Source organism: Bos grunniens, chromosome 18, assembly GCF_055505025.1.
Source record: "Bos grunniens cultivar Pamir isolate PY7600 chromosome 18, Bosgru_T2T1.0, whole genome shotgun sequence".
NCBI classification, from domain to species: Eukaryota; Metazoa; Chordata; class Mammalia; order Artiodactyla; family Bovidae; genus Bos; species Bos grunniens.
This window is the reverse complement of record NC_141182.1, coordinates 36,208,523-36,233,575: the sequence shown is the minus strand read 5'-3', so window position 1 is coordinate 36,233,575 and position 25,053 is coordinate 36,208,523. Positions and strand designations below refer to the sequence as shown.

At 45.3% G+C, this 25,053-nt stretch overlaps 1 protein-coding gene across 1 annotated transcript in view; it reads right to left on the bottom strand.

The window, feature by feature from the left end:
- The window catches only part of LOC147353474 (cadherin-1), a 72,638-nt gene that overhangs the window by 18,937 nt on the left and 28,648 nt on the right, over positions 1-25,053 (bottom strand). Inside the window, exon 3 of the mRNA XM_086351462.1 lies at positions 4,122-4,345. Coding sequence (XP_086207588.1) covers positions 4,122-4,345 — 224 coding nt within the window. The remainder of the gene's footprint in view (positions 1-4,121; positions 4,346-25,053) is intronic.

Genomic DNA, 25,053 nt, shown 5'->3' with positions numbered 1-25,053 from the left:
TCACTGTGTTATTCTATTGGTTTGGTTGCCATTTGCTCTAACAAAAGTTGTTGGGATGGGAACCAAAAACGCCCTTTGAGACTCATATTGAACGGTTTTCATTTGCGACAAAGATAGCTTTTTATGCACACACAGCGAAATGAGATAGCTGAAGATGGAAGGAAAGATCTTCCGAATTGTTTAAGTTAAAGTGATTGGCAATAACACAGTAAAGGCTCCAGAGGACAATTGCATCTGCCATCTCCCACACTGTCACTGATGCCTGTCTATGACGTGTGTGTCAAACCTTATTTCTTACCTTTAAAAATTGATTCAAAATGCACAGGACAGACATGAAACATGACCAGATAGCATCACAAAATCCTTCTCATTCTTTTGTACTAGTCACTCACACACTCCTTAACACATACACACACAGGCTCTGCATTCATCTTCTAGAGAAGCAGTCCCACCCTGGCCACGGGCAGGCTGTGGAGCCAGGCTGACTGGCTTTGCATCCTCACAGTGACACCTTGGGCTAGATTATTTAACTTCTGTGTCCTACATTTTCCTAATGTCTAAAATGAGGATTATATCAGTACCTGCCTCACAGGGTCCTTGAAAAGTGAAAAGTGAAAGTCACTCGTGTCCGACTCTTTGTGATTCCATGGACTGTAGTCTGTCTCTCTCCTCTGTCCATGGAATTCTCTAGGTTGCCATTTCCTTCTCCAGGGGATCTTCCCAAACTGGGGATCAAACCCAGGTCTCCTGCATTGCAGGTGGATTCTTTACCAGCTGAGCCAAAAGGGAAGCCCTATAGGGTCCTTGGAAGGATTAAATGTGATACCAGTGTTGCAATAAAGCACTTAGGATAGTGTCTGAGGAATTCCCTGGTGGTCTAGTGGTCAAGAATCTGCTTGTCAAGGCAGAAGACACAGGTTCAATTCGTGGTCCAGGAAGATTTCACATACCGTGGGGCAACTAAGCCCATATCCCACAACTAATGAAGCCCAAGAGCCTAAATCCCATGCTCCATAACAAGAGAAGCCACTGCAGTGAGATACCCCTGCTCCTTCAACAAGAGAAAGCCTGCAAGCAGCAAATGAAAACCCAGTGTGGCAAAAAAAAAAAAAACAATAGTGCTTGAAACAGTAAGTGCTCGACAAATGCTAACAAAGATGATGGTTGGACTGGTTGGAAAACAGAGTTATAGTTTTAATGAAATGGAATTTGAGGTATGACCTGAACACAGGAACAAATATTAAACTGATTCTCGATACTGCATCTTAAGCCTAAAAATGACCATTTTGCACAGCCGTGGTGAACAAACAGACCTTGATGTATGAATGCAAATTCATTTGCCATACTGAAGAGGAAGGCAAAGTGCATACTTTGCTGACATCAAGATTACAGAACATTTTCAGAGAATGATAATAAATAATGATGAACACTATGCTGGCAAAACATAACATTAACATCTTTATGTGTGAATTATTATTTTTTAAAAAGATATTTATTCATTTATTTAGCTGTGTCATGCAGCTTGCAGGATCTTAGTTCCATGACCAGGGATTGAACCTGGGATCTTGCCAACCCAGAATCCTAATGATAGGCCACAAGGGAACTCTCATCCTGTGTGAAATTAAAGGGAATCATGTTTAAGCATAAACAAACTGAATATAGGATCCATCCCTCAGGAAAAAAGGATACCAGACCAGAAAACTTATCCAACCTAAGAGAAAGAACTAGAAAGTTAGATCGATTTATAGTCTTCCCCCAGCTTTCTTGAGGTATAACTGATAAAATAAAAAACTGTTTCTATTTAATAGAAAACATCATGTGATGTTTTGATATAAATATATAGGATCTATTCTTATATGAATGAAAAGAGAGGTAAGATTGTCACCCCTTCCAATGTAGGGCCACCTGGAACCACAAGAGTGCTTTGAACTGGAGACAAACCAAAGGCATCCTCAAACCAGTTGTGGCAGACTTGCCACCTTACCATCCAGGCTTCCCTGGTGGCTCAGATGGTAAAGAATCCACCTGCAATGTGGGAGACCTGGGTTCGATGCCTGGGTTGGGAAGATCCCCTGGAGAAGGTAATGGCTACCCACTCCAGTATTCTTGCCTGAAGAATTCCATGGACAGAGGAGTCTGGCAGGTTACAGTCCATAGGGTCACAAAAAGTCAGACACAACTGGCAGATTTTCACTTTCACTCAATATCTGTTCTTTTTTAAAAACAAAAACTTCTTTCCCTTTCTCCCACGCTTTCTCTTGAGATTATATATATATATATATATAATCCAACAATGTACCCAAGTAAAACTACACTTCCTGTACTACACCTGCTGCTAGGTGTGACCACGAAGCCACGTTCTGACTAATGAGATATAAGAGGAAATACTGCTTCAAAATTCCACAAAGTCTTCTTTAAAATGTGGACAGCTAAGTGATACATTTTGGGGCTTCATCCCGTTCAACTTCCTACTGTCCAGAGGAAAGATGTGATGACTGGAGCTCCAGCAGCCATCTTGGACCACGAGGTATCATTGAGGACAGAAGCCATATATGTGCTAAGGATGACAGAATAAAAAAGAAAGAAAGAACCTAGCTTCCTGAGGACTGCAAGAGTCTCAATAATGATCACAAGTTACAACTGAATTGCCTAAACTTGAAAGACAAATACTGTTTTACATAAACCACTGCAATATGTGCTTTTCTATAACATGTATTTGAAGGCAGATGGCAAAGGTGGAGAAGTAAAGTTGAAAGACCAACTTTGTTTCCATCTTTGGCTCACAAGAGGCCTCCAGGCACCACTATCTAGCAAGAACTTACCAGACAGGACTAACATGAATGATGGTATCAGTTGGAGACCTGAGTCAGGAAGCTATGTCAATTTAGTTCTACTAAGTTCCCCATTTTTCTGGTCTGTCCAATTACACCAGAGAGAAAAAAAAAAAAGATCTCCCAGGAGTATTAAATTCCTAGAATCTCAGCAGTCTTCAGGGAGAAAAACTAGAGCCAGCCTGAATGGCTTTGGCACTTACAATACTTCTACACTCCCAGGATACAACTACAATAGCCCCCTAGAGAGACGTTCAATAGGAAGCACCATGGGAGCAGTTTAGAAACTGGCAAAGGCATCTGGCTTTGGGTAACAATTTCAGAAACATTCTTGCCAAGAACCTGGGCAGACTTATATCCTTTTCTCTGTGGCCAATCCACCCATCTGTCCACTCTGGGCTCCTGGTATGTGCCAGACTCAAGGGCCAGGCATTGCAAATTCAGTGGGGAAGGAGCTCGTGGAGATTGCAATCCAATCAGGCCAAAGATTCATAGTGATTCCTCCCGTTCTTTGCCAAGACCCTCCCCACTAGAGACATGAAGAGCAAAATGACCAGAAAACTGACTTTGTGTAAATTCTTCCTCCAGGTAGAGAATGAGCAGAAAAGTTAAAAATGACTGACTTACTTGTTATATGCCTTCCATAGTTTCAGCATCTTACAAGTATTAATTTATGTAGTCAGTATCATCTCCATTTTACAGATAAATTCAAGCACAGACAGATTAAATAACTCCCCCATGGGACTTCCCGGTGGTCCGGTGGCTAAGACTCTGTGTTCCCAATTCAGGGGGCCCAGGTCAGGGAACTAGGGAACTAGATCTCCCATGCTGCAACTGAGAGTTTGCATGCTGCATACAACTAAACATCTCAAGTGTCACAATTAAGACTTGGCACAGTCAATAAATAAATAATTTAAAAATAAGTACTCAATTCCAGACAGAATCCATGCCCTTACCCTTACTCTACACTATCTGCAGAAATAAGGTAGTATTTCTTGCAATCAGCCTAACAACAACAAATCAATAGCAAGAATTAGTTCAGTTGGACCATGCAGCTATTTTGCATCCCGTCCCTCTACCCGCAGAGGGCATTGGCAGTGTCTGGAGGCAATTTTGGTTGTCACAGCTGGCAGTGTTACTAGCTTCTAGCAGTTAAGACCAGGGATGCTGCTAAATGTCATAGAGCGCAGAGGACATCCCCATAATCCCCATAGAAATTATCCAGCCCCAAATGTAAATTAAGCAGCAGACTAAAATAATAGTGAACTTCCAAGAAACACTCCAACTCACATGATGACCGTGGTGGTGGTGGTGGTGCGCTGATACCTTCAGTGTCACTTTGGTGGAGAGCTTCCTGTGGGTGGAGTCCCAGGCATGGACAAGAAAACTTAGCTCTGGACGATGAAGGTGTACAGGTCGTCTGACTGTAAGCACACCATCTGTGTGCACTTTGAATCGGGTGTCATCAGAAACATAGACTGTCCTTGGTAGGCCAGCACATCCTTCAAAACTCACTGCAGGGCGTAAATGACAGTGATTAGAAAACTGGGGAGATGAAACGGCATTCCTTTTCTAGAAACTGAACTTCATTCACCCACTAAAAGTCTAACTCACACAAAACAGGCGCAAGGAAAACAAACCAGAGTCTGGTGACAAACGGCACAAAGACGACAAAGTAGCAGGTGCCATCTTCACAAGCCCAGGGCGATTTAACTGTGGTGACTCTTTTCTCATCCACTTGGAGACTGAGAACGATAACCTGCCTAGAAAGTAACCTCCTTTTCAGTAACAAAAAAGGGCCTCTCCTTCAGATGACTCTTGATTACTTGAAAAATAACTGAGACAGAATACCTATTGAGTCCAAAAGTTACAGACTGAGGTACAATGAGATACTATGGATTAACGACATTTAAATAAACAGTGTAGGGACTTCCCTGGCAGTCCAGCAGTTAAACAATCTGACTTCCAATGCAGGGGATGCAGGTTCAATCCCTGGTTGGGAAACTAAGATCCCACATGCCGCAGGGTAACTAAGCCCACAGCTACTGAGCCCGCATGCCTCAACAAAGAGCCCATGCAGCCAAAATTAAAAATAAACAGATAAATAAGCAAACAGTTTACATTTCAATAAACAGTGGCAGATAATAAGAGGAAGCCAGCAGGACATAATGGTTAAGAGTAAGGGCTTGGGCAAATTTTTTAACCTCAGTCTCTTCATCGGGCTTCCCTGTGCCTTAGCTGGTAAAGAATTCACCTGCAGTGCGGGACACGTGGGTTTGGTTCCTGGGTTGGGAAGGTCCCCTGGAGAAGGTAACGGCTAACCACTCAAGTATTCTGACCTGGAGAATTCCATGGACAGAGGAACCTGGCAGGCTACAGTCCAAGGGGTCGCAAAGAGTCAGACACAATTGAGTGACTTTCACTTTCTTTTCTTCATCTTCAAAATGAGGATAATCATAGTGCTCACTCTTCAAACATGGTCTTATTTACTGTCAAGGGCAGGGCTCAGGTCCCAGCTCTGTTTATTAGCTCTGAGACCTTGGGCACATCACTGAATCTCTCCAGTTTACCCATCTGTAGAATGAAGGTATTTGACAACAACTACTTCCTAGGATTGTTTTAAGATACACAGAACAGTGCTTGGCACATACTAGACACTTCATTTATTCAGTATTCCACAAAAGACATTGATAATGGCAGATATTCATTTAGAACTGATTATATGCTTATTTTCTGAGGCCTTGAGAGGTAATGCCTGCTTGCAATCTGAGACCACCCAGTGGAGAAGCTGTCAGGGAGACAGTGAAGATTTCACAGGAAAATCTTCAACCTGATTATACAGTGCAGTGAGACAAATGCAAAAGACAGAAGACTACTTGGATGAGGGAACTTAGGATCAGTGGCTTAGAGACAAAGCTACTTAAAACTTTACAGTCATTAAAGTACTAAAACTTAAAAAGTATTAATACCCAATGCTGGAGAAGCTGTGGTGAAAAGTGTCTGCATTACACATCAGAGTCCCAATGGACTCATTTAACAAGTTTCCATCAAATAATTTGTCAGACATTGTGCTGGGCAGTGAGGACAAAATTGTGAACAGACAGGCAAGGCACCTGCTTCCATTGAGCTTATACTATATTGTGAAAGAGATGGACATATAACAAAACTGAATCTCAGGTAGTGACAAATGCTAGACATAAAGGAATTTAAAAAGAGGATAATATAAGAGTGATGGGGTGGGGGAAGAGTGATGGAGAAGAAGTATGGGGAGTGTATAACTTTTACTGGATGGTGAAAGCTGGCCTCTCTGAAGTTGTAGGTGTCTGAGCTGAGACCTGAAGGAGTCAGCCTTATAGAGATCTTGGCTCAAGAGCCTTCCAGGCAGAAGGAACAGTCGATGAAAGTTCCTTCAGGGAAACTCAAATCGGTCTATTCTCCCTTTCAAATAATTATCTCTCATTCCTCCAGTGCAATTCTTAGTTTTTCCAAGAGATCTTTTATTTTAAAAAAGTTCTGTTCTTTTGCCTATTTTACATGACTAAACTAAGCACAGCATAGACACTTCTACATGGACATGGATCAGGTCTCTGCCAGAAAGCCCTCAAGTTGGTTATGGTGTCTGGGCTGCAGTTTTCATTTGTTCCACTAGGGGCCACCATTGCCAACTTTTCTGGCACCAACAGCCCCACCCTTGCTAGAGAAAATAAGACCTTGGTCGCTAAGAGTCGGATACAACTGAGTGACTTCACTTTCACTTTTTACTTTCATGCATTGGAGAAGGAAATGGCAGCCCACTCCAGTATTCTTGCCTGGAGAATCCCAGGGACAGAGGAGCCTAATGGGCTGCTGTCTATGGGGTCGCACAGAGTCAGACACGACTGAAGCGACTTAGCAGCAGCAGGGGGCAGAGGATAAGCACCACGATTATTCCCATTTTGTAGATGAAGAAACTGAGGCTCACAGAGGTTAAGACATTTGTTTGATCCCTATAACTAGTGAACAGCAGAGTTGGGATGGCCCTTAATATGAGTAACCTAGTCTCAATCACTCCTGAACCCTCCTTTGCCAGTTTGTTTAAAAAAAAAAAATTAAAACCATGTCACATGCCTACCCTCACCTTTTAGTCTGGTTCTACAACTGATTTCCCAAGTTTGAAGGGGTTGGGGAGGGGTGAGCATGGCAAGGATTTTTAAAAATGACAGGAAGAGGTTGACAAGAACAGCCTCAGAGTCTGTGACTGGAATGATTATATAAACCCAGATTTTTTCATGTTCTTGCAGAGTGACCTTACACAAAATGCGTAACCTCTCTGGGCTTCAGTTTTTTCTACTGGCACCTGAAGGATACCACTGACTGAGCCCACCTCTTCAGGGTTTTGTGAGATTAAACAAGACAGTGAATGTGCTCACAACGTTCTCCCACCCACACCCCAGCAGAAACAATGGGGCCACTGGGCTGTGTTTGGGGGGCTGGCCATATAATCAGGGAACAAGAGCCGCCCTCATTTTCCACACTGAATTCTGTTCCCCAGCTGGCCCAGACCTGGGCAGTGAGAGCTGGGACGAGCATGATTGGACTTGCCAAGAGTGGCAGCCTGAAAAAATGAAAATGGTTTTGCAAATAACTTAATGCAAGGCTCTTAACCTGCTGTGGGGCATCTTGGCTTAATGGTGGCTAAGCCCTGCCCTGTGAGAAGTGACATAAGTAGTGAACGCGCCACAGGCAGGCCCAACCTGAATTTCCAGGTGCTCATTAAGGCCCATTATCTTTCTGTGCAACCTGAGCCTCTGGGCCGATTAGCCAGAAATTACAGAAATGACTGAGGGGATCTCCAGTTCTGAGAAGGCTCTGGGAAGCTGGCTTCAACCCTGGCAAGGGCTGGACAGTGCCTCAGAGCCACAGGGCACACTAACGCCAGCATGTAGGGGAAACAAGACTGGCAAACTGTAGAAACCAGATCAGTATATGAAGATGGGTATATTTGAACATTTCTTTAAAAAAAAAAAGTGTTATTTTTTTCTGTCTGCACTGCACGACACGTCTTAGTTCCCTGACCAGGGATTGAACTCTCGCTCCTTACAGTGGAAGCGTTTCAGCCACTGGACTGCCAGGGAAGTCCTACTTGAACATTTCTAAAATAAAAAGTTAAATAAAAAAGACAGCAAAGAACTAAGTATTAAATCAGCATGTTGTCCTTTCCTAAACCAGTCATGTGGTCACTTGGTTTCAAAACTAGATCCTAATGACAAGAGCCAAGAACCCACTGGCCATCTCTAAATGGGAAGATCTTTTCACCACAATAACATCATCATCACCATCAAAAACTAGATTCAACAGCTTCAACTACCTTTTATTCACTATTTTCTTAATATCTAAACATTTAAGAACATTGTGTGTCAGGTTCTACTCTAAGCACTTCACAAATACTAACTCATTTAATCCCAGAACTCTGTGAAGTCGCTGTCATCAGTGTCCCCTTTTTATAGACGGGGAAACTAAGGCAGTTACTAAGTGGCAGAGCCTAGACTGGGACTTAGGTACGTCTGAGAGCTCACGCTCCTGACCACTCTGCCTCTCTACAAGTCAGACTCTTGTCCTGTGCTCCTTATGTCTGTTAGGGGAAGCACACGGACTGAAACCACCCACCCTGGCCAGGCACCATAGTAACCATCTGCATGAGTTGTTTTATGACAGGAGATCCTGATAAAGAATAGGGGACTAATAAGCCACCACCAACCGAAAGAGTTCAGGAAATGTCAAAAGGAGATGCTGCATGTCCGTCCACTTCCCAGAATCCCTCTCGCTAGCATGCATCTTGGCTGAGCAATGCGTGCGCCACCAGGAAAGATTCTGAATTAGAATGATTGGCCAAGACCACCGGGAAACTAATCCCATCACCATAAGACTGTGAGCCACGCAGCAGAGCAGTTCTCCTGGGTTCCCTTGCCCTACTGCTCTCCAGCCGGGTGCCCTTTCCCAATAAAATCTCTTGCTTTGTCAGCACATGTGTCTCCTCAGACAATTCATTTCCAAGCGTTAGACAAGAGCCCAGTTTCGGGCCCTGGAAGGGGTCCCCCTTCCTGCAACAAGTCCAGTTTTCTGATTGAATCCCCCACCCCAGGCCATCTTGTGGTGTAGGCATCACCTGTCCCATTTTCTCTGCCCTGAATTAAAGGCTGGTGGGCGGAGGGGCCAGGCTGTCTGATCCCAGAATGAGTGTTCTTCACTACTCTTCCCATTTGCAATCTGGGGATGGAATACTTCTTATGGGGCGGGGTGGTAGAAAAAAGACATTCCAGAGCAGTTGGAATTCTACACTGCAGGAGGTTGACAGTAATTTGAGTGGAAGTGGAGGGAAGGTTGAAAGAGGTACAGATCAGATCAGATCAGTCGCTCAGTCGTGTCCAACTCTTCTCGACCCCATGAATCACAGCACGCCAGGCCTCCCTGTCCATCACCAACTCCCAGAGTTCACTCAGACTCACGTCCATCGAGTCAGTGATGCCATCCAGCCATGTCATCCTCTGTCGTCCCCTTCTCCTCCTGCCCCCAATCCCTCCCAGCATCAGAGTCTTTTCCAATGAGTCAACTCTTTGCATGAGGTGGCCTAAGTATTGGAGTTTCAGCTTTAGCATCATTCCTTCCAAAGAAATCCCAGGGCTGATCTCCTTCAGAATGGACTGGCTGGATCTCCTTGCAGTCCAAGGGACTCTCAAGAGTCTTCTCCAACACCACAGTTCAAAAGCATCAATTCTTTGGTGCTCAGCCTTCTTCACAGTCCAACTCTCACATCCATACATGACCACTGGAAAAACCATCGCCTTGACTAGACGGACCTTTGTTGGCAAAGTAATGTCTCTGCTTTTCAATATGCTATCTAGGTTGGTCATAACTTTCCTTCCAAGGAGTAAGCGTCTTTTAATTTCATGGCTGCAGTCACCATCTACAGTGATTTTGGAGCCCAGAAAAATAAAGTCTGACACTGTTTCCACTGTTTCCCCATCTATTTCCCATGAAGTGATGGGACCGGATGCCATGATCTTTGTTTTCTGAATGTTGAGCTTTAAGCCAACTTTTTCACTCTCCACTTTCACTTTCAACAAGAGGCTTTTTAGTTCCTCTTCATTTTCTGCCATAAGGGTGATGTCATCTGCATATCTGAGGTTATTGATATTTCTCCCGGCAATCTTGATTCCAGCTTGTGCTTCTTCCAGCCCAGCGTTTCTCATGATGTACTCTGCATATAAGTTAAATAAGCAGGGTGACAACATACAGCCTTGACGTACTCCTTTTCCTGTTTGGAACCAGTCTGTTGTTCCATGTCCACTTCTAACTGTTGCTTCCTGACCTGCATACAAATTTCTCAAGAGGCAGATCAGGTGGTCTGGTATTCCCATCTCTTTCAGAATTTTCCGCAGTGTATTGTGATCCACACAGTCAAAGGCTTTGGCATAGTCAATAAAGCAGAAATACATGTTTTTCTGGAACTCTCTTGCTTTTTCCATGATCCAGTGGATGTTGGCAATTTGATCTCTGGTTCCTCTGCCTTTTCTAAAACAAGCTTGAACATCACGAAGTTCACGGTTCACATACTGCTGAAGCCTGGCTTGGAGAATTTTGAGCATTACTTTACTAGCGTGTGAGATGAGTGCAATTGTGTGGTAGTTTGAGCATTCTTTGGCATTGCCTTTCTTTGGGATTGGAATGAAAACTGACCTTTTCCAGTCCTGTGGCCCCTGCTGAGTTTTCCAAATTTGCTGGCATATTGAGTGCAGCACTTTCACAGCATCATCTTTCAGGATTTGGAATAGCTCAACTGGAATTCCATCACCTCCACTAGCTTTGTTCGTAGTGATGCTTTCCAAGGCCCAATTGACTTCACATTCCAGGATGTCTGGCTCTAGGTGAGTGATCACACCATTGTGATTATCTGGGTCGTGAAGATCTTTTTGTAGGGTTCTTCTGTGTATTCTTGCCAGCTCTTCTTAATATCTTCTGCTTCTGTTAGGTCCATACCATTTCTGTCCTTTATTGAGCCCATCTTTGCATGAAATGTTCCTTTGGTATCTCTGATTTTCTTGAAGAGATCTCTAGTCTTTCCCATTCTGTTGTTTGCCTCTATTTCTTTGCATTGATCGCTGAAAAAGGCTTTCTTATCTCTTCTTGCTATTCTTTGGAACTCTGCATTCAGATGTTTATATCTTTCCTTTTCTCCTTTGCTTTTCACTTCTCTTCTTTTCACAGCTATTTTTAAGGCCTCCCCAGACAGCCATTTTGGTTTTTTGCATTTCTTTTCCATGGGGATGGTCTTGAGCCCTGTCTCCTGTACAATGTCACGAACCTCATTTCATAGTTCATCAGGCACTCTATCTATCAGATCTAGGCCCTTAAATCTATTTCTCACTTCCACTGTATAATCATAAGGGATTTGATTTAGGTCATACCTGAATTGTCTAGTGGTTTTCCCTACTTTCTTCAATGGAAAGAGGTACAGTTGGAGGCAGTTTTTAAAAACGTAACTTCCTGAAACATTTTTGTATTGTATGGTATGTTACAATTACAGTGAGTCACTTTTTAAAATGACAAAGAGAAGAGTGAGGTAACAAGCGCCTTTAGGGATTTCCCTCATCGTCCAGTGGCTAGACTCTGTGCTTGCAAGCAAGAATTTGCAAGCCACAACAAAAGATCCCACAACTAAGACCTGGTGCAGCCACGCAGCCAAACAAATAAAATATATATGTGTGTGTATTCTAAAAAGCATCTTCAGAACACTGTGACTCCTGTAAATTGTCATTCATCCTACAACTGCCCCATTTTCTTGCGTATTTGGCAGAAGTAGTAGCTTAATCGGAGAAGGCAATGGCACCCCACTCCAGTACTCTTGCCTTGAAAATCCCATGGACGGAGGAGCCTGGTAGGCTGCAGTCCATGGGGTCGCTAAAAGTCGGACACGATTGAGCGACTTCACTTTCACTTTTCACTTTCCTGCATCCGAGAAGGGAATGGCAACCCACTCCAGTGTTCTTGCCTGGAGAATCCCAGGGACGGGGGAGCCTGGTGAGCTGCCATCTATGGGGTCGCACAGAGTTGGACACGACTGAAGTGACTTAGCATTAGCATTAGCATTAGAGCTTAATCTGAGGACTCCCAGAAAAGATGCCTGAAGTCCAAATACAAATGAAACCCAAATCCATGAAAAGCTTTGTAGTCCTAGGGCGGCAACATTCTTTGCTTGGAATTGTGTCGTGCCACAAACAGTCCTGCCTGAAGGCTCCCGTTTCTTCTCACCCCCGTCCAACTGGAATGTGAGTGGGTAGGAACAAGACAGTTTCCAAAGCCTCCATATATTTTAGGGAGATGTAAGGACCGGGCCTGCCATCAGATTCAGCTACGCATAGTTATTTGGTAAGGAGCAGGATCACCTGGTCTCTCAGAAGCAACTATCTGCAAGTGGGGTTTTCCCCACAACACACACAAAGAGGTGCCTTCTGGGATGGCTCCTATTCCGCAGGAGGCGTTTTCCATGCCTAACACCAAAGAACACTGCATTTGTTTTTATATCAGGGACCACTGGAAAAAAGCATCAAATGAGAAAATTTTACACGCAACCTCAAGGGCAAGATCATAAGCCTTCTGAGGCTCTTGGAAATCCTGGGGGCCACACTGCCATTGTGCACCCCCAAACCAAGGGTTTCGGATTCTAACTTAAATACTCAAGATAAGGAACACGAAGTCTTACTTGATGGACAAAAGGAACCCTGGGAGACCAGACACGTACCGTCTGGCTGGGCAGGCGTTCACTTCTCTAGAGAGCCACAGTGTTTCCAACTCCAACCACAAAACCCTAAATCTCCATGGGTACCACCACCTAGAAAGTTCCTTTCTAGGTTCCATTTTCCTTGATGGACTGGGTGACTGGAATGTCTTCCTTTGGTGGGTGTTCATGAAATTACTGCCATTCCAGGTTTAATAGGCACCCGTGCTCAGCAGAAAATGTAATTCAATGTTTAAAAAAATGGGAAAGAAAGGATGATGAGGCCTCCAGTTTGTCCACACTCAGGCAATGTTGCACCAGGAAGACTATCATTTTAGCCCCGATGAATCTCCAGTTATGTGTGCCCACTTGTTCCTGAGAATTACAGGCAGTAACACCACCTAACAGCCTGACTAGACATAGCAGCCTTGGTGGGTAGAGTCCAGAAGCCCCAGCTTCTAAATGAGGAAGTGGGCTCAGAAGTCTCAGTGAACAGACGTGGCCAAGCCACCTAGCTATGAAGTGGCAGGGCCTGTGGTCTGACGCCCCATCAGGACTTAACCAACAGGCAGCCTGTCTCCTGCTTTGATGAGCCATTTGTGAGACTGGTTGCTAGCCGAATGGCCACAGGGAAGTGAGTTCACAAGACAGAATGAGACAGGTGGAGGGGAACCAGAATAAAAATAGCCAAGTTTCCCTGTCCCCATCTCCACAAGACACACACACTCACCCCTTCTCTCCTCGAATGAAAGATGAAAGTGACACCTTGGAAATCCAGTGCCGGGGCCTCGGAAAAACATAAGGACAACCAGACAGGCAAAGGAGGGAGTTTTAAAGATTCAAGAATGTTCTGCCTTAGGTAACTGCGTTACATAAGTTGAAATAAGTCGGAGTTCTTTTGATGGGCCAACTTAACTCCCAGACATTTTTTCTGGTTAAGATAAGCAGCTTGGAATATCACATTGCACAAGCACAACTCGTAGGTGTGTCCACAAGAGCCTGTGCATTTTGCTCCCTCAGGGTGTTCTCGGCTGGGGCACCAGCAGCCCATCAAATCGCCCTTGTCCACAGGCAGCTCCCATGGAATCCCACGGATGGGAAATTTTATTTTTAATACTTATTTGTTTGACTGTGCTAGATCTGTGGTGTTCGGGATCTTCAAGGGAAGTTTATTTTCATGAAGCTTATCGAGTTGTTTCTCCTGGCCTCCCAGCATGTTGTTGCCCAGAACAAATTATAAGTGGTCTCTGTCTTCATTTAACTCACACCCTAAAAACAGATGTCAACAATGGGCACCGCCTCGGAGGGAGGCAAGGAACAAAGTCTCCTCCTGTCTGTTTCCATCCAAACAGACTGGGGTGGAGGGGGCAACAGTGTGCAGAGAAAATGGTGAGGCTGCGGTGGAAGGACAAGTTATCCCAGAGCCCTGTGAAGATGTGCCCACAGGATAAAGGGGTGATCATCACCCTGGATCTCCCCCTATTTTTTAAAGATGTATGTATTTCTTTATTTTTGGCTGTGCTGGGTCTTCATGGCTGCATGAGGGCTTTCTCTAGCTTCAGTGAGCCGAGACTGCTCTCCAGTTGGGGTGTGTGGGCTTCTCACTGTGGTGGCTTCTCCTGTTGCAGAATGCTCGAGCGTTTGGAGTTGAGGCATGGGACTTCAGTAGCTGTGGCTCCCAGGCTCTAGCGCACAGGCTCAGTACTTCTGGCACATGGGTTTAGTTGCTCTGTGGCACCTTCCCAGACCAGGGATTGAACCCATGTGCCCTGCATTGGCAGGTGGATTCTTAACCACTGGACCACCAGGGAAGTCCTCCACCTTTGTTTTAAGGTTACACTCATGCGGCCTGGGTCACTCCAGCAAGGCATGTTTGCTCCCAGATTGTGTTTCTGCTTGGGCTAACGCAGAACATTCTCAGACAGCAAACACCATGGATGCTGATCACAATCAGCACAGTGAAAAATGTCACAAACAGCACTTCCACAGTTGGGTACAAGCCAGTGCAAATACTTTTATGGTTTTACACTTGTGTGAACAGGATCAACCACAGTAGGGTCAAACCCCAGCTTCACTTTTTTAGGTGCTACGGTAGACAAGTCACTTCGACCTCCCTCCTTAAATATCATTTTCCCCTTTCCGTAGAAGGAGGCAGTTTCATTTCCTTCAAGGGATTGCTTCAAGGATTCTTTCTTCAACAAATATTTACAGAGCCTTTACTTGTTGCCAAGCATCATTCTAAGGCCTGGGAAATACAGCAGTGAACAAAGCACGCATCCTGTCCTCATGGGGCTTTCATTCCAGTGGGGAAGAGATAATTAACAAATAAAATGAAAAGTGTTAATAGAGAAAAACAAATAGGTAAGGGGGTTCCAAGCTTCTTTGCAGCAGCAGGGCTGGAGGGGACAACTAAATGCATTTAGGGAAGGCTCAAAAAGAGGCATTTGAGGGACTTCCCTGGCAGTCCAGTGGGTAAGATTTCGTGCGTCCACTGAAGAGGGCATGGGCTGATCCCTGGTCGGGGAACTAAGATCCCACATGCCACAAAGGCATGGCCAAAAAATAAACTAAATAACAATTAACACACACACAATATTCCACTGTATGGATACAAGAACATGAATAATCTTCCCTGGTGGCTCAAATGGTAAAGAATCTCCCTGCAACGCAGGAGACCCGGGTTTGATCCCTGGGTCAGGAAGATCCCCCAGAGAAGGAAATGGCAACCTACTCTGGTATTCTTGCCTGGGAAATTCCATGGACAGAGGAACCTGGTGGGCTACAGTCCATGGGGTCGCAAAGAGTTGGACACAACTGAGCGACTAACACATACACAACAACAGGAATAATAAAATAATTTAGGGAAAAAAAGGAGGGGGAGCATTTGAAGAGATGGCCCCAGCTTCTGGCTGCGTGCCAGACCAAGGGACCAAGCCACATAGCAAGGGGCAGCAGGTGGCCTGCTCAGCACAGCACACCCACTTTCGCTGGGCTCTGTTCCAGGGCTGAAGACCCATGTAGTGATCCCTGCCTTCCCAGGGCTCACGTCCTAGAGGAATGAGAGTAACACTAGCACATGGGTCCCACACAGGCCTGGGAGGGGCGTTGGCTCTGTCCCTCCAGTTTAGAAGGACCAGGGGGCCTCCCCAGACCACCTGCCCTCGAGATCAGGGCCAGAAAAGAATTCAGTTTGAAATCCTTTGCCTTTCTGGGCCTGTCCTGGACAGTTCAAAAACAAACCCATTGATAAAAACTTCACCCTGTTCAATCACCATCTTCCTGCCTAGATGGGGAAGAGGCTCTAGTGTCTCAACTGGAGAAGTAGGGGTTGCTTCTCTGCTCAAATCTGAGTCCGAGGCCTTGGCTTCAGTTTCCAGGGTGGACACTAACTGCCAAGGAATCTCACTGCCATTCATTTTAAAAAGGGAGGCAGGTGAACCCCACTGTTAAAGAAGGAGCTGGCCGCCTGCCCACTGCAGAGGTGCACAGGGACCTCTTTGCTGTCACAGGGAGGAGGGAAACTGGTTTGGTTTCATCCAAGAGAATGAGAAGCCCTCTGGCTTACACACTTAAATTGGGGGAGTTTTATTATCCAGCTTCTGGCTGCCAGTTAAATACACAAACACCCGACCCGCCTGCCTGAATAGAGGTGCTAATTGATTATTCCCACTGGCTGCAACCCAGCAAACATTCCTGTGGCCAGGTTGGGCAACTCCAGGAACTGTTTGCTTATTGATTAGAAAGAAAAGACTTCCACCCACACCACAGAATCTGCCCACTTTTCCTTTCTGTTGGGCTCCCAGAGGCCAGAGAGCGCCCTTCTCCCTTCACCTTCTGCTAACTCCTCAGGGGAAGGGGCGGCTGGCATTCCTGGGCTGGGGGACTGGCTCCTAGGTCCCCATGTGCCAGGAAGGGGTCTCCAGTTCTTGGCTGCCCACTTACAAAATAAAGCACTTTGACCAAAATACCCCAACCTCATCTCCATCTGGGGTCTAGTGTAAAGTGCCCTGCACAGAGACTATCCTCATCAATTCAGTTGCTCAGTAGTGTCTGATCTCTTTGCAACTCCATGGACTGCAGCAGACCAGGCTTCTCTATCCTTCACTATCTCCCAGAGCTTGCTCAAACTCACATCTGTTGAGTCTATTTGATTCCATCCAACCATCTTATCCTCTGTCGCCCTCTTCTCCTCCTGCCTTCAATCTTTCCCAGCATCAGGGTCTTTTCCAATGAGTCAGCTCTTAGCATCAGGTGATCTATCCTAGAGACTACCCCAGCATGCTTCTTAAAAATACCCAGGCTTGGGCTATGACAGGCAAACTGATCTCTGAGGCTAAAGGATATTGAATTTTAAACCTTTCCCCCAGGCACTTGGAGCAGGCACTTGGTGGAGAATGGTCCTACAAAGGCTTCCCCAGGGAGAGACAAAAGGCAGAAATAACACAACGACCAATGAGGGGAGTTATCACTCAGGTTTTAATGGTAAAGGCTCAGAGATGTTAAGTGACTCTCCCAAGGTCACACAGCAATGAGCAGCAGAGCTGGGATTCAAATCCAGGTCTGGCTGGCCCCAAGACCCATAGTAGGGACCTGGCATTGTTCTGCTTCTCCAGCAGAACAAATTGTCTATGGTAGCTCAACTCTGTGAATATATAGAAAAGCCATTGTATCCTCCTACACTTTAAAAGGGGGGAATGTTAAGATGTGTGAATTATATCTCAGAGCTATTATCAAAAAACTAAAAAAGAGAGGAGAAAAAAAAAAAAGAGAGCCAAAAGCACAAAGCACTCATGAACCCAACCATGCAGAAGCCGCTGTCTAAACGCTCTGTTCTGTGTCCTTCAGATCCTGGTCCACCCCTCTCCTGATTCACTTACTTAACCCTGATATCCATCCTATGATATCCTGTTTTTCTAAAATTAGAGTATGAACACTACTATATTTTTAAACATCTTTTTTCCCCATATTCCTCTTTCTCCCCATTTTCCCATTAAAAAAAAAAAATCCAACTATATAGTTATTAGGATGGAGAAAATATGGTATAGCTACTCATCAATAGAAAGGGACAAAATACAATAGCATAGGGACTTCCCTTGTGGTCCAGCAGCTAAGCCTCCACACTCCCAACGCAGGGAGCCCAGATTCGACCCCTGGCCAGGGAACCAGATCCCATGTGCCGCAACTAAAGGGTTGCACATCACAACTAGAGATTCTGCATGCTGCAACTGGAGGGGCTCACATGCAGCAACTAAGACCCAGTGTGGCCAAATAAATAAATATTTTTTAAAGATTTAATAGCATAGATAAACCTTAAAGGTGTTATGCTAAATTAAAGAAAATGACAAAAGACTACCAGTCATGGAGATAGGATTCAGTTAGTCTGGAGCAGGGTTCTAGAAATTCTAGGAAACCAGAGATTTATTGGAAAAGACCCTGATGCTGCGAAAGATTGAAGGCAGGAGAAAGGGATGACAGAAGTGGACGAGTTGGCATCACCGGCTCGACAGACATAAGTTTGAGCAAGCTCTGGGAGTTGGTGATGGACAGGGAAGCCTGGCATGCTGCAGTCCACGGGGTTGCAAAGAGTCGGACACAACTGGCAACTTAGCACACATGCATGCAAGAGTATTCTAAAACTAGGCTATGCAGCTACCACACAGCTGCGTACATTTATAAATATGACCTGGCTGTATGCAGTGGGTAAACTTTATGGTATGTAAATTATGTCTCAATGAACCTGTTAAAATATAGTTATTACTAGGGTTTCCTTTGAGGAGGACCCCATGAGTTCAAGTCCCAGGGTTCAAAAAAGACACAAACCCATTCATCTAAAAACACAAGGTCAAAGTGATGAAAAAGTGGGGATGGAAAAGAGGCCATAAATCATTCTTAATGAATAATAATTAGAAGAGTAAATATTCCACATAATGACAGTCATTATGTGCGGGCACTGTGCTGAGTGCTTCACAAACACTGACTCCTAAACTGCTAGGAAGCAGGTGGGGTTTTTTAATCCCCTTCATCCTGATGAGTCCCTGAGGCCCAGAAAGGCTTGAGTCACCTGTTCAAGGTAGGAGAGCCAGTCTATGAAGAGAGCCACACACCCAGGACCAGCCAAGGCTGGTTGAACCACTGGGCTAAAACTGCTCTGCCCTGAAGGAGAGAGGCTTCAGGGGAAGGTGACTGCCAGATGAGATGGGTCCAAACCCACGCGGGGCACAAAGGCAGGTTGCTGTACATGGATAGAACCCAGATAGACGTTTCCAGTCTGGGGGCAGCATTTCCCCAGCACTAATGGATGTGGAAACATGCTGACACCAGCACGGAGCTCCAGATTTTGAATCATTCAGTAAGTCATGAACAAGGTCCGGAAACCTCTTCTCCAACACAAAGAATGAATATGAGGCTTGTACCATTTCCAGCTGTGGGCTGTGCTGGAAAAGCTTGGGCCCTCTGCGTCTGACATTTGGAGCAGAACTCCCCAAGCACAGCTGGACGCCAAAGCTGCACAAGTCAGGCATTTCCCACAGAGTCTCCAGGTCACATGCACTTGCAGATGACTCCGAAACAAGTGCTCACTTGTCCAAGAGCACTTACAAGAGGAGGCTTTCTCTTTTTCAATGGAGGCCAGCATCATTTTTCCTCATCAAGAACAAATAAGCATTGATGGGAAAGGCCGTTGCTTCCAAGAGCGTTTGCCTGATCTGCTCAGCTGGCTCTGGAGGTGAATGCTTGGCCCCCACGTGCGCAGGCTCCTGGGAAAGAAGCCACACAACCATTCCCTTCCCTCCGAGTCCCAGGGAAAAGCATAAATATCTCAGGCCAGGGAGCTCAGCCCAAGACTTCCAAGTAGGCAAGGCAACAAAAAGAAGAAAATTACATGAAGACTCCCCAGGCCACAGGTCCCACATGAAAGCATGTGTTGGGCACAGCCGGGGTCCCGGGGCTAATTCTCAGGATACACTTGCTGCCACAAGGCCCTGTGGCACCTGCCCCAGGAGTGCTTCTCACACTTTATTTTTCTGGTTGTGGTTCTTACAAGATTCAGTGGTTTCTCTACCTGGCTTCTTCCCACTTTCCAATCAACATAAGGAAACTTGCACACATGCAGAATGACGTATGTACAAGGTTATTCACTAAGGCATTGTTTGTACTAGCAAAACATGGCAGAGAACTCAAGCATCCATCAAAGGAGGGTTAAACTGTGGAATTTTCTTACAATGAAATCTGATGTGGCTCTAAAACAAATGAGAAGGTTCCTGATGCACTGCTGTGAATGTACTTTAAGACATTAATATGATAAAAGCAAGGTGCAAACCAGTGCAGGGGGATTAAGAATACAGGTTCACCTTTCCTTGTATTTGCATCTCAGAAAAATAACTGAGATTACCAGTCTAGGGGAGGGGCTGTTGTTGGACCCAAAGAGGATTGGGTGGAGGTAGAAATTTTTCCTGTATGATTTTTTATATTGGTTGATTTTCTAGCCAGAAATGTATTATCCATTCAAAAGGTTAAAAAATAAAACCAAAAACCTCACAGGGAGCACAGGCAAATTGCTCACTATTTACTTTGTAGGAAAACATTAATTTTTGCAATTATTCAGAGGACCTCGATCCCTCTGAGAATCTCAGCAACCCAAGATGCAGGAGACTATAGGAAGGGCTCGGTGGGAGTGGTGAGAAAGAGCAGGGATGACCCACACATGACTGGAGAAGGAAGAGGTGCTGCAGGGGAAATGATCAGCTGGTCTAGGAAGAACTAAGTCAGGTGATGGATACTCTCTGGGGTTTGTCAGGAAGACGAGTGCTCAGGCAAGTCCCTTTCATTCATTCATTTAGGGTTAATTTACTCATTGGTGACACAGAGGCTGAAGTGTAAGAAGTAGTGCTGGAAGGCTGTGTTGAACAGCATGGCTAGTAGAATCAGTATGACTTTTTTCAGAGGGCATCCAGACCACATGTATAGATGCCACATACTCACATCCTCTCATCCAGCAGAGCCCACACACAGGACCTCATCCCACAGAGGGACCCACACATGTGCACGAGACAGATACACAAGGAACCTCACCATGGTAGCAAAACATGGAAACAGCATCAATAGCGGCCTGATGAAATAAACAATGGCCAACCACTCAATCCGTTCCAATCCCAAAGACAGTCAATGCCAAAGAATGCTCAAACTATCGCACAATTGCGCTCATCTCACACGCTACTCACAGCTCAGTTGGTAAAGAATCCACCTGCAATGCAGGAGACTCCGGTTTGATTCCTAGGTCAGGAAGATCTGCTGGAGAAGGGATAGGCTGCCCACTCCAGTATTCTTGGGCTTCCCTTGTGGTTCAGGTGGTAAAGAATATGCCTGCAATGCGGGAGACCTGGGTTTGAGTCCTGGGTCGCAGAGATTCCCTGGAGAAGGGAAAGGCTGCCCACTCCAGTATTCTGGCCTGGAGAATCCCATGGATTGTATAGTCCATGGGGTCACAAAGAGTCAAACACGACAGAGTGAGCTTCACTTTCACATGCTAGTAAAGTAATGCTCAAAATTCTCCAAGCCAGGCTTCAACAGTACGTGAACCATGAGCTTCCAGATGTTTAAGTCGGATTTAGGAAAGGCAGAGGAACCAGAAATCAAATTGCCAACATCCGTTGGATCATCGAAAAAGCAAGAGAGTTTCAGGAAAACATCTATTTCTGCTTTATCGATTATGCCAAAGCCTTTGACTGTGTGGACCACAACAAACTCTGGAAAATTCTTCAAGATATGGGAATACAGATCACCTGACTTGCCTCCTAAGAAATCTGTATGCAGGTCAGAAAGCAACAGTTAGAACTGGACATGGAACAACAGACTGGTTCCAAATAGGAAAAGGAGTACGTCAAGGCTGTATATTGTCACCCTGCTTATTTAACTTATATGCAAAGTACATCATGAGAAACGCTGGGCTGGAAGAAGCACAAGCTGGAATCAAGATTGCTGGGAGAAATATCATTAACCTCAGATATGCAGATGACACCACCCTTATGGCAGAAAGTGAAGAGGAACTAAAAAGCCTCTTGATGAAAGTGAAAGTTGGAGAGTGAAAAAGTTGGCTTAAAGCTCAACATTCAGAAAACTAAGATCATGGCATCTGGTCCCATCACTTCATGGCAAATAGAGGGGTAAACAGTGGAAACAGTTTTTGTTTTCTGTTTTTATTTTCAGTGGAAATAGGCTTTATTTTCTTGGGCTCCAAAATCACTGCAGATGGTGATTGCAGCCATGAAATTAAAAGACGCTTGCTCCTTGGAAGAAAAGTTACGACCAACGTAGACAGCATATTAAAAAGCAGAGACATTACTTTGCCAATAAAGGTCTGTGTAGTCAAAGCTATGGTTTTTCCAATAGTTATGTATGGATGTGAGTTGGACTATAAGGAAAGCTGAGCCCAGAAGAATTGATGCTTTTGAACTGTGGTGTTGGAGAAGACTCTTGAGAGTCCCTTGGACTAAAAGGAGATCCAACCAGTCCATCCTAAAGGAAATCAGTTCTGAATATTCATTGGAAGGACTGATGCTGAAGCTAAAACTCCAATACTTTGGCCACCTGATGCAAAGAACTGACTCATTGGAAAAGACCCTGATGCTGGGAAAGATTGAAGACAGGAGGAGAAGGGGACGACAGAGGATGAGATGGTTGGATGGCATCACCAACTCAATGACATGAGTTTGAGTAAACTCCGGGAGTTGGCAATGGACAGGGAGGCCTGGCGCGCTGCAATCCACGGAGTCGCAAAGAGTCGGACACAATTGAGTGACTGAACTGAACTGAACTGAACCACTCAGTAGGAAACACTGCAGAAATTTTAAAGAACAAGGTAGCCACTAAAAACAATCAAGTAAATCTACATGCAATAACATGAGAGGAATCTGTCTGTAAAGAAATGTCAAGAAGCAAAATAATACGGTAGAGAAAATGTTTAGAACATCTTTCAAAGGATACAAGAAACTGGTACCACTGGAGAAGAGGGCGACAGCGGATGAGATGGTTGTTTTGTATCACTGACTCAATGGACACGAGTTTGAGCAAACTCAGGGAGAGAATGAAAGACAGGGAAGCCTGGAATGCTGCTGTTCACGGGGTTGCAGAGAGTCGGACATAACTTGGCGACTGAACAACCACCACCACCATTGGTTGTCTCGGGGGATGAACTGCTGGCGGAGGAAGTACAAGATGGGAGGGCTGCTAGCCTTTATATTCTTCCATACCACTGTAATTGCTTCATGTTTGCTTTCCCATCATCACATAAACAGACATTTTTCTTTTCTTTGAACTGAAGGAGGGAAGGTGTTAGGTCGACTGACTTCAACGGGAAAGCCCTGCACTCAGGCTCCCCAAACCCCTAATGCTGACTTCAGTTACATTATCCGAAACAAGACACCCAGGATAGGGGAGGCCATCTGGTCCCACTCTGGTCGATTCTATTTGCGGTTTGCTAAGTACACTTCTCTGGGTTACAATCTAATGGTCTAAATGACGACTGCTGTTTTTTCTCCCAAGAGTCATGCTTTAAGAGGGACATTGACCTGTGGAACTGGTCCAGGGGAAAAGGGGCTCAGAGGGTAAGTGGCAGAGGGACAGACTGGTCCTAAGATCCACAGGGCAGAGTCCTTCTAGAAGGGTTGGTGATGGTGGCACCAGAGGGCAAGATAAGGGCCAGCGTAGAGTAGGATTAGTGAGGCCACCTGAGAAGAGAAGGAAATGTTTTTGCTAAGAGCTGACCCCAAACACAGAAGGGGGCTGCCAGCCTCCCATATGCTGATGGCTTCTCGGGTGCAGCTTCTACATGGACTGAGGTTCTGTGTATAAGCCTGAAGTTTTCATAGAAGAAGATGGCAACCCACTCCAGTGTTGGAGAATCCAACTGGAAAATCCCAAGGACAGAGGAGCCTGGTAGGCTACAGTCCATGGGGTCACAAAGAGTCAGACATGACTGAGCGACTTGACTTCCCTTCATAGATCTGGATTTTAATCTCATCTTTGCCTCGAGCCATGTGACTTCAGCTTCCTCTTTCTAAAGAATGGTCCCTATGCATGGGCTCTTTGGACAAGAAAAGAGTTCTTATCAAGAGCTCAGCATAGCCTTCTTTGTTCATGTTGTATCAATAGATTTATGGAACTAGAAACTTCTGCAGCTGTCTGAGGTCACCCTGCTGGAGAGACAGGGCCACCAAGGAGGTAGAGTCTGGGATGCTCTCACGAAACCAAAACCCTATCAGAGCCTCCCTCTGGCCCATCCACACCCGCACTCCTGCTGTAGGGTGTGGTGGTCCCTTGCCTGTGGGCAGACTCTAAACCAGACTGATGGGAGGTCAATCTGCTCCCACCCTTCCTTCCAACCTTTCAGGCCCAGAGGGAGCCGTATCATATCTGAAAGTGAAAGTCACTCGGTCATGTCCTACTCTACAAACCAGGTCAGAATACTAAAGTGGGTAGCCTTTCCTTCCTCCAGGGGGTTTTCTCAACCCAGGGATCAAACCCAGGTCTCCCACACTGGAGGTAGATTCTTTACCACCTGAGCTATCAGAGAAGCCATCATATCTGAGGTTACTAATATTTCAATAACCTCAGATATACAGATGACACCAACCCTTATGGCAGAAAGTGAAGAGGAATTCAAGAGCCACTTGATGAAAGTGAGCGAGTGAAAAAGCTGGCTTAATACTCAACATTCAAAAAACAAAGACCATGGCATCCAGTCCTATCACTTCATGGGAAATAGATGGGGAAACAATGGAACCTGTGAAAGACTTTATTTCTGGGGGCTCCAAGATCACTGCAGATGATGACTGACTCTTGCTCCTTGGAAGAGAAGCTATAACCAACCTAGACAGCATATTAAAAAGCAGAGACATTACTTTGTCAGCAAAGGTCCATGTATTCAAAGCTATGGTTTTTCCAATAGTCATGTATGGATGTGAGAATTGGACTATAAAGAAAGCTAAGTGCCAAAGAATTGATGCTTTTGAACTGTGGTGTTGGAGAAGACTCTTGAGAGCTCCTTGGACTGCAAGGAGATCAAACCAGCCCATCCTAAAGAGATCAGTCCTGGATGTTCATTGGAAGGACTGATATTGAAGCAATACTTTGGCTATCCGATGTGAAGAACTGACTCACTGGAAAAGACCCTGATGCTGGGAAAGATTGAATGTGGGAGAAGAAGGGGACAAGAGAGGATGAGATGGTTGGATGGCATCACTGACTCAATAGACATTAGTTTGAGCAAGCTCGGGGAGTTGGTGATGGACAGGGAAGCCTAGCATGCTGCAAACCATGGGGTCACAGAGTCAAACACAACTGAGCGACTGACCTGAACTGAACTGGAGCAACGTCCACCCCTTTGCAGGCCACCTGGGAACCTCTCTGTGGCCATGAAAAGAAGTTTCTCATGTCACTGTTCTGCTCAGTCTGATGCCCTTCCTGAGGACT